Raw genomic sequence first — 16,479 nt, forward strand, 5'->3', positions numbered from 1 at the left:
GCTTCTGTAGATGCTTCCGGGTTGGAGTGAAATGTATTAAGCAAGAATCGCTGAACTATTCACCGGAGATCCACAGCTTCTGAAGACACTTCCGCAGTAGAGTGAAATGCATTAAGCAAGGACCACGTCCAGTGACATCACGTCCGCTTGTTGGAGCGCAGATCGTGAGTTTGAAATGCAAAGCTGCGTTTTTACATGCTAACACACAAGAGGAGATTGTTGTAAGTGGAAAATCGGCTTTTAAATGTTTTTTATACCAATAAAAACGCTATGGATCGCTCCTGGTTCTCTTTCCCTATACATATGTGCAGAACCTACACATCAAGGCCCAGATTCACATACATTGGTGCATATTTATGCGGGCGTAGCGTATCTAATATACGCTACGCCGACGCAGCGCAGAGAGGCAAGCACAGTATTCACAAAGCACTTGCCTCCAAATCTACGCTGGGTTTCTTAGTCGTAACTCGTCGTAAGTGGAAGTGGGCGTGAGCCATGCAAATGAGACGTGACCCCATGTAAATGATGGATTGAGCGTCATAAAGATACGAATAACGTGCGGCGCATGCACCGTCCCATGGACGCATCCCAGTGCGCATGCGCAGAATCACATCGGAACTACTCTCTAAGATACGACGGATCACTGCCTACGACGTGAACATAACCTACGCCCAGCCCTATTCACGTACTACGTAAACGACGTAAAATACGACGGCTCTATTCCCTGGTCCATACCTTTGCATGAGTTGCACCTCCTATATAGGGAATAACTTTACGCCGGACGTAGGCCTTACGCAAACCTTGTATATTATGCGCCTGGCGCAACTACGTTCGTGAATCGGCGTATCTCCCTCATTTGCATATGTGCATAGAAAATCCATGGGAGCGCCCCTTGCGGCCAGCGTAAATATGCGCCCACGATACGCCGGCGTAGGAAAGTTACGTTGGTTGTATGCAGCCTATTTTCAGCCGTATCTCAGATTGTGGGCACGGCGCACAGATACGACGGCGCATAGTTACACTTACGCGGTGTATCTCGAGATACATCGGCGTAAGTGCTTTGTGAATCCGGGCCATATTGTTTCCCTGGTTGTTGGAATCCCAGAGGAGGAAAAGATACAGCCATTGACTGGAGGATAAATATCAATACAGTCGCAATATATTCTTCAATTTGTTGAGTGCGGGCACATCTGGAGGGGAGCGTGGAATGGCACTTTATCTGACAGCACTTATAACTGAAGCACATTAAGCACTTCAAAAGATTATTCACAGACAATATTTATGGATCTATGCACAAAATGAGAATTACATTTTTTTTATATTCTTTTTACAGTCAATGATTTTGTTCACTTTATTGATTCAACTTGTAATGATTAGTGTTGCCAGCTATCGCCAGTGCCACCCAACAGGTTGGTTGTGCACAAATTGTTTGACATGTGTACAACCAGGGTGCCCAAACATGGTTCGAAATTTATCCGGTCCCTGTTGATCCTGCTGAATTTCTAGTAATGATTGGTAAGCTGCAATATATTATAGATTTTTTTGTTAGTTTTTCTAAATCTGCTAGTCCATCTAACACTCCCCTTCCCTCAGATTACCCGTGCTGCTTTCCATAGGTGCCCCTGTGCTCCTTCATCCAGTGCGGGGGCACTCTAATACAAGTGGTGTGTTACTGACCAGATCACCAGATGAAAACAGGGAGGGGGGGGGGGGGGGCGAATGCAGCCACCACATCTAATTATTGGTAAGCTGCAATATATAATATTTTTGGTTTTTAGTTAAATACTGCTTTAAAGATGATCAGCTTGATAAAAAAATATATATTTATTAACAACATTTTTTTTTCATTTTTTTTTTTTTCATTTATGGCTTGTAAATATAGTACTGCTGACTGTTATGAAATTTTACACAATAGTTCAGCTTTACTGATGCTCATCAGAATGCAAATTACAATGAGCTGGCAGACTACCTGAAATAATGCACTCCCTGTCTGGCAAATGACTCAACAGTTGTTTAAAGGGGAGTTCCAGCCTTTTATTAGGTTTATTAAAAGTCAGCAGCTACAAAAAGTGTAGCTGCTGACTTTTAATAAACAGACATTTGCCTGCTCCACGGTCCAGCGACGCAGCCGCCCGGAGCTCCGCTCCTCTCCCCCGCCTCCGGCCGGCGCCTCCGGCCGGCGCCTCCATTCATAGTGTGGGCACCCAGCCGTGACAGCTTTCGGCTTCACGGCCGGGCACTCACTGCGCATGCTCAAGTCGCGCTGCGCTCTGTGAATGAACAGGCGATCTCCTGGGACCTGTCACGTGTCCCTGGAGATCGCCTAAAGGGAGGGGCCGCCTAAGGCGAGAAGAGAAGTCACTTAGGCTGTCCCTGGGCGGAAGTAGGAAGTGGGACAGGAAGTCCCACTCCTACCGGAGCCCCCACCCCCCCCCCCCCAAAAAAAAAATTACATGCCAAATGTGGCATGTAAGGGGGTAAGGAGTGATTAAAGCGGAAGTTTCACTTTTGGGTGGAACTCCGCTTTAAATGTATGGAAACATCCCTCAGAAAATCCTGGTAGCATACCCTCTGTTGGCAGCATTCAGAAATTTGCTTTCTCTCTCTCTATATGTTTGTATTTCTTCTATTTTGATCAGATGACCCTTCCAAATAAGAGACTTCATGTCCTAGGGTGACAACACTGCAGGAACAGCAATGTCTTCCCCTGGACATGCAGACTGCTGGTTGGCTGTTTTTGGGGGTATGCGTGGTTCTAATCTATCTGGAAGCCTCCATCTTCTCTACTCCCATCATTATGATGTGCATAATCATGCTTGAAGGTGCAGCACTGAGGTTGAGAAGCATGCTTGGCATTCTTTGGCAAAAAAGTTTGTTTAAAAAAAAGTTTAGTGTAGTTAAGTGATTTATGTGCATTGGCCCGGATTCAGAAAGAATTGCGCTCTATTTGCGGAGGCGCAGGGCAACGATTTTGCCCTGCGCCCCCGCAAATATTTTGCGCTGCCCTCGATTCACAGAGCAGTAGCTCCGTAAATTGCGAGGGCGCGCCGGCAAAATTGCCTGGTGTAAGCGCGTGCAATGTAAATGATCCCGCCGGGGGCGGGAATCATTTAAATTAGGCGCGCTCCCGTGCCGAGCGTAGAGCGCATGCTCCGTCGGGAAACTTTCCCAACGTGCATTGCGGCAAATGACGTCGCAAGGACGTCATTTGCTTCAAAGTGAACGTGAATGGCGTCCAGCGCCATTCACGATTCACTTACGCAAACAACGTAAAATTCGAACGTCGCGATGCGGGAACGCCGGGTATAGTTTAGCATTGGCTGCCCCTGCTATTAGAAGGGGCAGCCTTACGCTAAACACGCCGTACGGAAACGACGTAACTTGCGTACGCAGGGGGCACGCAACATTGTGAATCGGCGTAAGTATGCAATTTGCATACTATACGCTGACCACAATGGGAACGTCCCCTAGCGGTCATCGCAAGAATGCAGCCTAAAATCTGCGTGGCATAAGAGCCTTATGCCACGCAGATTTTAGGCTGCAGTCGAGGGAACAAGTTCTCTGAATCAGGAGAACTCGTTACTGGTTACGCAGGCGCAATTGCTTACTGAATCTGGGCCATTGTTTTCTAGAGTGTAGTCATACCCTAAAAAAAATCAGCAGAGTATCACAATTTCTGTTCTTATGTTCTAACATAATACCAGTAATTTGAAAGAACAAGCTAATAAATTGACATCAATTACCACTTTTAAAGTAAACACTTCAATAATAGCTCAATATATGTGCTCACTAAAGTATAATATATGTTTCCTTTAACAGAGCAAATATATAATACTGCCTAATTTAACTGGACACAGAGAATGTGCACCACTTGAGATGTAGCAGGCATGTCTGATCCTGAAACAATGCTCTCACCTGGATATTAGGTTTTACCAAATTCAGATAAAGGAAGGGGTAATAGGGGCAGCTGCTGCCTTGAGGCAGGTCATCGGCTTACATTAGAAACATCTGTCTGCCAGACACAATCTGCTGCAGTCTTTCTTCACCAGCATTGCTTGAATGAATGAGATCACATTCAGAAATAAGGGGCACATGTAATTGTGCGTTGTAGTCCATTTATACTTGCATAGCGCCCATAAAAAAAATGTATTGTTTGTTTTATTACAAGTTTTAATTACTGTGATGCAGTATGCCACCTGATGTGTTATTTCAACTGTTTAACCTAGTAGAATGCTCGTGCAATCTTGATGCTGAGTGTATTATCTGCGAGTACGAGCGAGGAGGGGTTGGAGACGCAGCACGCAGGCACCCAACATGTAACTAACATATACCAAAGGCGATTTGTTTTTATTTGTTTTTAATGTTACCCAAGAGGTTTTTACACTATTGGAGGCTTTGTGTTGATTTTATCTCTACATGTGGAAAGAGCTGCCATCCATTTGAATCCGAGGAGATCAGAGTGGAGATTGGGTTGATCATCTGTATGAAGCGTAAAGTGATTTAATCACACATGCGATTGAAATCTACAATCTGGTGAGCCTCATTCTATAAGGGTGTGGATTGGCACTTGTGCACTTTGGTGAAGGATCTACGGTGTTAAAAAAATATTTCCACTTTATAAAGAGTTGCACTATTTTTCACAATTGATTCTTTCTTGATATTTAAATATATTTATGATGGACAATAATTTTTGATTATATGTACACATTTGAATAATCATTTTTATTGTTCTCTTGCGCTACTGTGATTGTGTAGATTGACACTACATTGTTTTTCACCCTTTATTTTATTATTTGCATTTTAAGCACATTTATATATATTTAGCTCAACAGCGCAGTCCTTATATGAGTATTATTAATTTATACACAATACTGATACAGTTTCTTTTATTTTTCATAGAATTTGAGATACCCATGCTTGTTTTATTGAAACCATAAAGCATCTCACAGGCTTTAAATGTCATCATGAATTTTCTCAGTTTAGAGTCACACACTGAAAATATACAATTATTGTCACAGATGGCCACATACATGAAATAGATAGATATTTATGAACCAAAATGATTGCCTTTTTAAATAATGTGAAATGCTTTTTACTGGTTTTTACTTATTGTTGTGGGTTTCCCAAGCAATAAATAATAATAATAAAAAATACATTATATATATATCTGTATCGGACAACATCCTTCTGTTCACTAAAGGTGATACAGTGGTCATAAGTTACAATGCTATTCCTTTAAGGCATCCCTTATGACTTTAGCAAATATTCTGTAGAGATTTTTGCTTATTTTTACAGGTATTAGTTAGTTATTGTCTACAGATTTATATATTGCTTTTCTGGAACAATGGATAGTTTATAGTATACCAGAGAATAGCTGTTGTTTTGCAGTATAGACAAACCAGTCATTTTGATTTACAAATTAAAGGAGCTCTATAGCCATAGCATACACTTTCATTTTATAACATCAACATTATAATACCAATACAAACAATAGTTATTTTTGACAATCCAACATAAGCTTACTGAAAAATCTTCTTTCATGTTGTGATTACTGTCCTTTCCGCAACTTCCTAGATTCCCTGCATGCTTTGCAGCTTTGTTTCTGCTCATTCCTTTGGTTTACTTTTAATTTCTAAATGCTACATACAGAGCCGATCCGCCGTATACGCTCACTACGCAAGCTGCGTAGGGCCCTGCAAATTACTCGAGGCCCCGCCTCCCCCTCGTGTCCTAACTCTCCTCGGGGTGATCGACGTCAGTTCGGAAGTAGCCGTAGGTTAAGGGGGCTCGCAACCAGATGGAACATTGAAAGGAATGGTCAGAAGAAGAGAGCGATGAGGAGGGGCTCGGGGGCCCGGAGGGGTGATAAGTTGTGCTGAGGTGCCAGGAACATGGCGAGTTAGTGACGTGGAGTGACTATGAGAGGGCTGTGGTGGTGACCCAGAGTACACTGACCAGACATTCCTTCCTGTTCATGGCTTGCCCGGTACAGACCGAGAGGGTGACCCGTCACACAAGTAGGTGATACGGAATGGGTGAGGATGTGAGTGTTCATCTGTAATGTATCCCATGACATGGAAACAATCGGTAAAGTCCTGAGGAGAATGCCACATCTACACACTATACGAACTGTCACATCATAGGATTCTATCAAGCCAGGAGCAACCAATTCACTTCTAGCTTCTGCCTGTGTAGTTAAGCTTTGAAAATAAAAGCTAGAAGCTCATTGGTTGCCATGCACAGCTGCTCCAGTCCTTGGGAGCACTGAAGTGTCAGGTGTGACTGTGTGGCAATGGCAAATGGTTTACATAGCTCATGGCATCACGGGTCAGGTAGAGGGCCCCTTAGCAGAATTTTGCTTAGGGCCCCAGGGAGGTCAGGATCGGCACTGCCTACATATCCCATGGTACATTGCTGGCTGCAAGAAGTGATTCCTCTACTGACTCTGCTTCCTGCAAAACCTCCTCCCAGCACGTCTGTAGTTCAGAAGGCAAGCTCTGTGAAATCTGTGACACCGCAGTTCAAGTAAATATGTGGGATTCTTCATAATGTATGTTTTCAGATTGTTTGGATTAAGGCTGCTTTCACACTACTCTGTTGCATGTTACTCAGAACGCACCAAAAACGCAACCTAGCTTTTAATTCAGTGATCATTTTTGCGACTTTTTTTATGTGTTTTCCACTCATTTCAATGGGAAATGGTGTAGTTTTTGTTATTTTTTTACTGCACCAAAAATGCAACATGCAGGACTTTTAAAAATACAACTGACTGGTGTGAAGAGTCCCAAATTGTTTAATGGTCATTTTGGTAAAGCAAAAATGTAAAGAAAAACTGATCCATGTAAAGGGGCCCTAATAGGACTAAGCTAAAAATACTTGTAATTTAATGTGGACATTTTAACTTTTGACCATAGATACATTTTAAAAGAAATGTGGAAAGATTTGGGAAATTACTGCGCTTAACCAATCATATGTAAAGCTGCTCAACACTCAAACAAATAAAGTCAAAGAAATATGTGAAAACAGAGTGTAGCGCTAAAAACCTTCAAAAAAACAACATAATATACAGTGCATTAAGGCTAGGTTCACACTGCTGCGAATTCAAAATCACTGTAAAATCGCGATTTTACCGCGATTTCGCGGCTGCGATTTTGCCGCGATTTAAGAGACATCTGTGCAGGTTTCAATGTAAATCGCGGCCCAAAATCGCAAAAAGTAGTAGAGGAACTACTTTTTGAAATCGGTGCAGCGCCGCACCGATTAGGACAGTGCCATTGCCGCCGATTTGAGATGCAATTTGACATGTCAAATCGCATCTCAAATCGTACCCAGTGTGAACCAGGGCTAAAGCAAAAATAAATAAAAATAATGAATAAAGAATAAAGATAAATAATAAGAAAGAATAGTAATGTATACAGTGAATTAGTAGTAATAAAGTCCAATGAAAACGTAAAATCACCACTAAGTGAATTCATCAAAGCAAATGTCCACAAATGTGAAAAATGTAGGATCACTTTGAGTAGTGGAAGTGTGGCCGGCCGTTGAGACGCGAGAAATAATGTATCTTCCACCAAAATAATATAGATGTATACTCTTACCGAACAGAGTGGACACCAGTGTTGCCAACCTTCAGATTGAAATTTACTGGCACGACACCCGAAATTTACTGGCGCAGCCATATTTTTACTGGCATTTCACAAAAGCTACTAAATTTAATTTTTAGGTGCAAATTTCAGTATTTAGGCTATAAACAAGTACGCTAGGCAAATAGCAATGTGATTTAAGGTAAAAAAAAACAAAACATATTTTTGTTATTTTCGATATAAAAAGGGCAAATTATTTAGTCACATCACCCCCTGCCTCCATCCCCCTCTGCCAACAACACCACCTGCCTTCACCCCCCTCTATGGTGCCACAATCTCCCTCTGCCTCCAATCTCCCTCTGCCTCCAATCTCCCCTGCCTCTATCCCCCTCTGCGGTGCCACCAACAACCCCTGTCTCCATCCCCCACCCTCTGCAGTGCCACCATCCCCCTCTGTGGTGCCACTAACACCCCCTGCCGCCAATATCCCCCTGCCTCCATCCCCCTCTGAGATGCCACCGCAGCCACCATCACCCCCTGCCTCCAATCTCTGTGTGCAGTTCCAAGCCAAACCGATTTTGGCTATTTTTACTGGCACATTCCTGCAACCACGAACATTTACGAATGGGGGAAAAAAGTGCCCATTTTTACGAACTGTCCGTAAAAATATGGACAGTTGGCAACACTGGTGGACACACATGCCAGCGGCAGTGGGTCAATCAAGCTTGTATCAGCCAAAGCCTGGGACTCCAAAGCTGCAGAAAACTTGATTGAATTGGAACCCGGTTATGGATCAGTCCAGAGATGGATGGTGGGTAAAAGGTGTTCTCATCTTAACCAGTATAAAGCATCATACACACAATCAGATTTTCAGTGGACAAAGCGTAGGACTTTTGTCCGAAGGCCGTTGGCCGTGAACTTGTATTGCATACAAACTGCAAAGAATTATCGGCCAACACACACAAAACTATGTGTTTTTTCAGATTTTTAGCGCCACCCTTTGGGCAACTTCTGCTAAATGTTGTGTTATGGTGAGCATTACTGTTTGTACTTTGGAGTTTTTTCCTACGGACCTGTGTACACATGATCGGAAAATCCGAAAACACACATTTGTTGTCGGAAAATTTTAAAGCATGCTATCCACCATTTATCGGCGGAAAATCCAGCAACAATTGTTCGATAGAGCATACAACAGCCTGTTATCACACTTTTCCTGTCGGAAAATCTGATCGTGTGTACGAGGCATAAGGGTGATGGAAAACAAGAAAAGCTCCATATGGTGCAGGTCAAAAAAGGGGGATTTAGTGTAAAAAAGTACATACATCAAGTTACGGATGTGTACAAAAATGTGATCACAATGTTAAAAACAATGTGGGGAGCAATTAAAATGCAAACCCATTTCTTTGCACATCATATTATATGCATCGGAAATAATCATTCTGCATTCCAAGGCATGGGATTATTAACAGCAGAGAAATAGAATTTACAAGCGTTTAAAATTTTCACGATTGTTATCAAGACATGAACTTTTTAGTAGCACTTTACACATATGAGCACGTGCCCAGGTCTGTAAAATATTTTACAAAACTTTATAAATATGTATAATTACAAGTCCGTCCTCATTTTGAAGGAGTGCTAGTTGCCGGTAAAGACCTTTTTAAAACTGCTCCTTTTTATTTTATTGCTCTTTAAATAAATTCTGACAAAGTGCAGGACCAGAAAATGAGGAATTCAGCAGGATTTAAACTCCCGGCAGTTTGGTTAGAGGCCACGAGAGGAGGCTTATTTCTTAGATCAGGACACCACTACATAATACATGGGTGGTATTCATTGCTTACTATAACAATGTATGCTTCTGCAATTCCATGTGGTACAATGAAGTGATATGATTTCAGGAGATGATAAAACACATCTGGTTCATGCTCTTGCAGAGGGATACTTTGCCATGAGCCTGTACTCAATGGGCTTCATAACCTTTTGTGCAACATCTTACATTGTATTGTATCATAATGCATACATTGTACTTATGAGATTTTGCACATTCAGCAAAGCTCTACTTACTATTGCTAAAAAAAAAAAAAAAAAAAAAAAAAAAAAAAAATCTGTAATAATTACGAACAGAGGTCACTCTGATGTATTTACATACCCTTTTAGAAAAAACTTCAGTATTTGCTGGAAAATGTATTCAAACATCAGTTCTTGTTGGAATAAGTTAAATGTCCATGCAACAAAAAGCCTATAAGCATAACGAAGGAAAAATCCAAAAATAAAAGTGCAGGTGTAGATGCCAAAATAACGTGAAGAAAAGGTAGGTTTCCGGTGTTCTCTTCAAAATAAGTGAGGATGTCCCCTTACCTTACTGCTGTAAGGTAACGGCATATCAGCCCAAATACACTTTCTGGTCGTATCCGCATAGGATGTTAACTACTTTTGCCAGCTGGATTAGCTGCACTGTAGCACGTTAATTTTGATGTCAATATTTTTTCACATTGTCATTTTGATCATTAGTCAGACTGTATCTTTTTACATATAAGGATTTGCTACACTTCCTCTACACTTGTACCCCATTCCCTATTTACAGCGCAGCACTACCCTTTTCTTTATATTCACAGTTTGTATTTAACCACCTCAATACCGCGCCTATTCTGGCACTTCTCTCCTTCATGTAAAAATCATATTTTTTTTGCTAGAAAATTACTCAGAACCCCCAAACATTTTATATATATATATATATATATATATTTTAGCAGAAACCCTACGGAATAAAGTGGCGGTCATTGCAACTTTTTATCTCGCACGGTATATGCGCAATAATTTTTCAAATGCCTTTTTTTCGTTTTATGAATTAAAAAATAACAAAACAGTAAAGTTAGCACAATTTTTTGGTATAATGGGAAAGATTATGTTACGTCGAGTAAATAGATACCTAACTTGTCACGCTTTAAAATTGCGCACACTCGTGGAATCGTGCCAAACTTCGGTACTTAAAAATCTTCATAGGCGACGCTTTAATTTTTGTTTACAGGTTACCAGTTTAGAGTTACAGAGGTCTAGTGCTAGAATTGTTGCACACGCTCTAACGCATGCAGCGATACCTCACATGTGTGAGCGGGACTTACGTGTGTTCGTTTCTGCGCGCAAGCTACTGGGGACAGGGGCGTTTATAAAAAAAAAATATATATGTATTTTACTTATTTTTTTTATTTTTACACCTTTTTTTTTTTACAGTTTTTTTTTATCACTTTTATTCCTATTACAAGGAATGAAAACATCCCATGTAATAGGAATCATTGTGACAGGTCCTCTTTATGGAGAGATGCGGAGTCAATAAGACCCCACATCTCTCCTCCAGTCTGGAAAGCATAAGATCGGGAAAAAAATTCACTGATCTCATGCTGACAGCCGCGATTGCGGCTTTGTTTACTTCCCGTACCCGGGCGTGACGTCATAACATCGCGCCCGGGGCTCCCGACGGTCATTGAGATGACCATCTGGTCAGCGGAAATCTCTATCATCGTGAGCTGGCGCTGGCCGATTCGTTCTCCGGGCCCCCGATGGCACGGGAGAACCCGGAGAAGCACCGGAAGGCGGCCGCCTATAAGAACGATCAAGCGGTTGAACTGCCGCTATGATCATTCTTATGGTGCGCAGCACTGCACAGAGCAGGTAAGTATAACATGTTTGTTATTTTTAAACAAGGAAAAACAAGACTTTATCTACTTCCTGCCCGTCATATAGCAGAATGATGTGCGCAAAGTGGTTAAGTTATCCTGACTGGACGTCATATGACCTCCAGCAGCATAAGCCACGATTGTGTACCCGAATCAGTCTGACACACCGCATCACAGATCTCGGTAAAGAGCCTCTGACGTAGGCTCTTTATCATGTGATCAGCAGTGTCCAATCACAGCTGATCACAGGGTAAACAGACAGACCTTTTAGTACCTAAAATAAAATATTCATAGCTGGATTCACGTAGATGGGTTTAACGTTAGGCAGGCGTAGCGTATCTCATATACGCTACGCCACCGTAAGTTAGAGAGGCAAGTGCTGATTCACAAAGCACTTGCGTCCTAAGTTACGGCGGCGTAGCGTAAATGTGCCAGCCTAAGCACGCCTAATTCAAATTGTGAAGAGGTGGGCGTGTTTTATGCTAATGAATCGTGACCCGACGTGATTGACGTTTTTAACGAACAGCGCATGCGCCGTCCGTGGATATATCTCAGTGCGCATGCTCCAAATTACGCCGCAAAGACTTATTGGTTTTGACGTGAATGTAAATTACACCCAGCCCCATTCACGGACGACTTACGCAAACGACGTAAACATTTTAAAATTCGACGCGGGTCCGACGTCCATACTTAACATTGGCTGCGCCATCTTTTTGGTGGAATATCTTTAGGCCTGAAAACGCCTTACGTAAATGGCGTACCTTTACTGCGACGGCCGGGCATACGTTCGTGAATAGGGGTATCTCGCTGATTTACGCATTCTAGGCGTAAATCGGCGTACACGCCCCTAGCGGCCGGCCTAAATAGACAGCTAAGATACGACGGCGCACGCGGCCGTCGTATCTTGGCTAGATTTAAGTGTATCTCAATTTGAGAATACACTTAAATTTACGATGGCGCAGATTCAGAGTTACGACAGTGTATCTACTGATACGCCGGCGTAACTCTCTCTGAATCTGGCTAATAATCTATGCTTATTGTTAAATGTAGAAAAAATGGCCCAGATTCAAGAAGCAATTGCTCCTGTGTAACCATAAGTTACACGGCGCAATTGCTTACTTGCTCCGGTGTAACGAGTGCTCCTGATTCAGGAACCTCGTTACACCTACTGTAGGCTAAAATCTGTGCGGCATAAGGCTCTTATGCCACGCAGATTTTAGGCTGCATTCTTGCGTGGGCCGCTAGGGGGCGCTCCCATTGTGATCAGCGTGTAGTATGCAAATTGCATACTACCACTGATTCACAAACTTGCGCGGGCCCTGCGCAAGCCAGGTACGGAGTTTCCGTACGGCAACTTTAGCGCAAGGCTGCCCCTTCTAATAGTAGGGGCAGCCAATGCTAAAGTATAGCCACCGCTCCCGCGACGTGAAATTTGAATTTCACGTCGTTGGCGTAAGTGATTCGTGAATGGCGCTGGACGCCATTCACGTTCACTTTGAAGCAAATGACGTCCTTGCGACGTCATTTGCCGCAATGCACGCCGGGAACGTTTCGGGAAAGTTTCCTAATTTAAATGATTCCCGCCCCCGGCGGGATCATTTACATTGTGCGCGCTTACGCCGGGCAATTTTGCCGGAGCGCCCTCGCAATTTACGGAGCTACTGCTCCGTGAATCGAGGGCAGCGCAAAATATTTGCGGGTGGGGGAAAAAGGGCAAAATCGTTGCCCTGCTCCCCCGCAAATATCGCGCAAATGTACCTGAATCTGGGCCAATGTGTTTTGCTGATCACATTTATCAAGGCACGTCTCTGACAGACGATGATACTCTGCCTTTACCAGGGCTTTTACCTCACACTGTGGAAAAACGGTCATTTGGATTCCTCACACGTCCATGAAAACTTTTTGCAGTAATTGCATTATTCTCGCATACAGTTCCATGACTTTACAGTGATCCCTGTACATCTATTGCTGCTTATCTGCAGCTTATAAACAGCCCTTACAGTGATTGATGGAATAACTATTAAAAATCTGTACTGTTATCATAAATCTAAATGCGATCGGGCCCTGTGAGCAAAGTTTTAGTCCCGCTGTGCCTTGAGATGTCTCGCTCCACTCACCTTCCTGTAAGCCATTTTCTCTCACATTCTTTCAGTGGGTGGTTTACTTCACTTTTGGAGGAAACAGAAAAATCCAGTGAACATGAAACATCTGGAATGTCTCTGCGAGATAGAAGGAGCGCAGGACTGTACGCTAAGCCAGACCTCATGCGCTGCAAAGAAAGATAAATCAAAATTCTGTGGAAAAAATCCGTCTTTGTCCAGCACAAAATTTGGGAGATGCTCCCGTTTTTTGTATGTTTACTTTTACTTGCGTGACTATTTTAGCTGCAAGAACATATTGTTCTTCCGATAAAAATAGAAAGATGAGTCTTATTATTACATGGAAACCGGTACTACAGTATCAAAACTCCATGCCAAACTGAACTAGCCTTAAAGTGACGCTAAACTCTGAACAAAAAAGTAGGTATACTTAGCCCATTCACGCCCGCTATATAAGAGAATGACGTGCGCAAAGTGGTTGTTATCCTGACTGCACATCCAACAGAATAAGCCATGCCCGTGGGGTGCGCAGCGCGGTGATTGGTGGTGTGGTGTGTCACTCTGACACACCGCAATTCCGATTGTGGTAAAGAGCTGTTCAGCTGATCACAGAGTGTAACCAGGAAGTGCCGGTAAATGGCTTTCCTCGGTTTGCGCTGACAAGAGAGCCGATAGGCGGCTCTCCTGTCAGAGGGGGGGTCTGCGTTGATAATCAGCGCATTGATTATCAGCTCAGCCCTCATCAGAGGTGCCCACCATATCTGCCAATCACTGCCCATCAGCTACCAGTCAGTGCCCTTCACAGGTGCCAATCGGTGCTCATCAGTAATGACTGTCAGTACCTCATCATCAGTGCTGCCCATCAGTTCCATCTATTAGTGCTCATCAGTGCTGCCTGTCAGTGCCCGTTAGTGCTACATATCAGTGCCAACTATCAGTGCTCATCAATTCTACATATTAGTGCCTCCTCAACAGTGCCACAAATCAGTGCAGCCTCATCAGTGCCCTTTCAGGGAAGGAGAAAGCAACATTTTATAACAGAATTTATTTTTTTGCAAAAAATAAAAACCCTAGTAAATCAGGTGGCACTGCTGAGAAAGGTATAAGGAAACCAATATCCAATAGGGGTACAAGGAAATCTAGATTGTGCAGTGATAAGAGAAGATATAATATAGTGGATGCGGTATAATTAAGTAAAGTATAAAGTATGTGCATGAAAAACATGCAAGGTAATATCCGTGAAGTCCTATTATACCTATAGGATCTAGATGCAGGGTTGTCGCCCTAGGGCAGGACTACAGAGCAGAATAGCCTTCCCTCTCTTTAGCACCGTAACATGGGGGGGAGGTGTTCTGTAATTCACATTGCAGGGTAGGACTGATGGCACTGCTTGCAGCAGAGACAGAGAGCACAGGAAATTACAATCGCATTGGAATTCTGGCAGGACCAGTAGGTATTTTTTTGTAATGATTAAACATATGTATAATAAAACACTTTCAGTGATATATTTAACACTCCAAATGGGAGAATATAAGGGAAGTTCATCGCTAGTGTTTACTAATAACTGATATTTACAGTGCCCATAGTTATATTGGTCTGACACTGTTCTGTTTGATGAACATTAGTGATACAATGTATGCTAATATTATGTACTGTTAGCTCTACAGTGACTCTGGTCAGTGTAGACTTCCGTGGCCATAACTGACACAGCAGCTTACACAGGGTACATCATCACTTTTAGCTAAGGCATTGCTTATGAGACCTAAGAGCTAATTTGTCATACAGAAATGTGATGACTTCTATTGCTGACCTTTTCCTGTTTCAATATATTTTTACCTGGTACCAAATGTTTCCCCAGGGCCGATCCTAGGCAGGGTGCACAGGGTGCTTTGCACCCAGGCGCCTGCAGAGGAGGGGGCGCCGAAGTGGCAGAGTTCTCCCCTCCCTCCTTCTCTCCTTGTTTGTGTCCGTCCAGAACTAGTATTTCGAGCATAGGTGTGTGTCCGTCCAGAACTGATGTGTCTCTGACCATCTCCTGTACTATGTCTGTAGTCTCTGACCATCTCCTTTACTATGTCTGCAGTCTCTGACCAACTCCTGTACTATGTCTTTAGTCTCTGATCATCTCCTGTACTGTGTCTGCAGTCTCTGATCATCTCCTGTACTGTGTCTGCAGTCTCTGATCATCTCCTGTACTGTGTATGCAGTCTCTTACCATCTTCTGTACAATGTCTGCAGTCTCTGACCACCTCATGTTCTATGTCTGCAGTCTCTGACCATCTCCTGTTCTATGTCTGCAGTCTCTGACCATCTCCTGTATAATGTCTATAGTATGTCAGGGGGTCTTTCTAACAGAAGCCCTCTCTGTGTCCATCAGAGAGGCCCCCCTCCAGGTCCCAATAAAGTACTCTGCTTTTCTTCCTGTATTTTGTTTATTGTTAAGAGATCATGTAAGGATCCCAGGGTAATGAAGACTTTGTGGGGGAGCATCTCTGTGGTTGAGTCATTGCCATAGAAACATTTGTAAAGGGGAGGAGTTAGTAAAATGAACACGCCCATGTGGGGGCGCCAGAAATATTTCTGTACCCAGGCGCCTGTGACCCTAGGATTGGCCCTGTGTTTCCCAATGATATAGCAAAGAAAACCAGGGAGGTCAGTAATGGTATTAGTGACATTAAAGAGGTAAAGCATTCTGAAGGATGTTATTTAAAGTGTTACTTCACTTTCCCAATCAACAATGATCGTTTCTAATCCCCAAGCTACTAGCATTAGTAAATAGATAGGAAAGTATATCATATTTACTTGTTTTAAACCCCCCCCTTTTTTTTTTTTACATTTCTTCAGTTACTTCCTGATTTGTTGCCTAGGCAAATTATGTCATACATCCCAGAAGTCTTCAGGAAGGGAGGAGGGGTTTCTAAGCTAAGCACACTCTCCTGCCTGCATGCTTGAGCTAAAGGCAGATGGTTTCCAGGAGGTAAATGTTACATGAATCATCTGCTATTACTCAAGATGGCCACGGCCAGAAATGCTAGGGGGTGTTTTTCAAAGCATGGGGTCATGGATGGATGTGGGCATTTGCTTTGAATATTAAAAATGAACTAAATAGCGTTTTTGGTTTGTGGT

General features: G+C 42.9%; 1 protein-coding gene across 3 annotated transcripts in view; it reads left to right on the forward strand.

Annotated features, from left to right (window-relative positions):
- MAPRE2 (microtubule associated protein RP/EB family member 2) overlaps nucleotides 1–16,479 on the forward strand; it is a 246,302-nt gene that overhangs the window by 55,173 nt on the left and 174,650 nt on the right. Inside the window, exon 1 of one of the 3 annotated variants that reach the window (XM_040354163.1) lies at nucleotides 3,733–4,533. The exons of the other annotated variants lie outside the window; for them this stretch is intronic. Coding sequence (XP_040210097.1) covers nucleotides 4,511–4,533 — 23 coding nt within the window. The 5' untranslated portion in view covers nucleotides 3,733–4,510. Of the gene's footprint in view, nucleotides 1–3,732; nucleotides 4,534–16,479 lie in introns of those variants that run through there. 3 annotated transcript variants of the gene reach the window in all.

This window comes from Rana temporaria, chromosome 5, assembly GCF_905171775.1.
Source record: "Rana temporaria chromosome 5, aRanTem1.1, whole genome shotgun sequence".
Classification (NCBI taxonomy): Eukaryota; Metazoa; Chordata; class Amphibia; order Anura; family Ranidae; genus Rana; species Rana temporaria.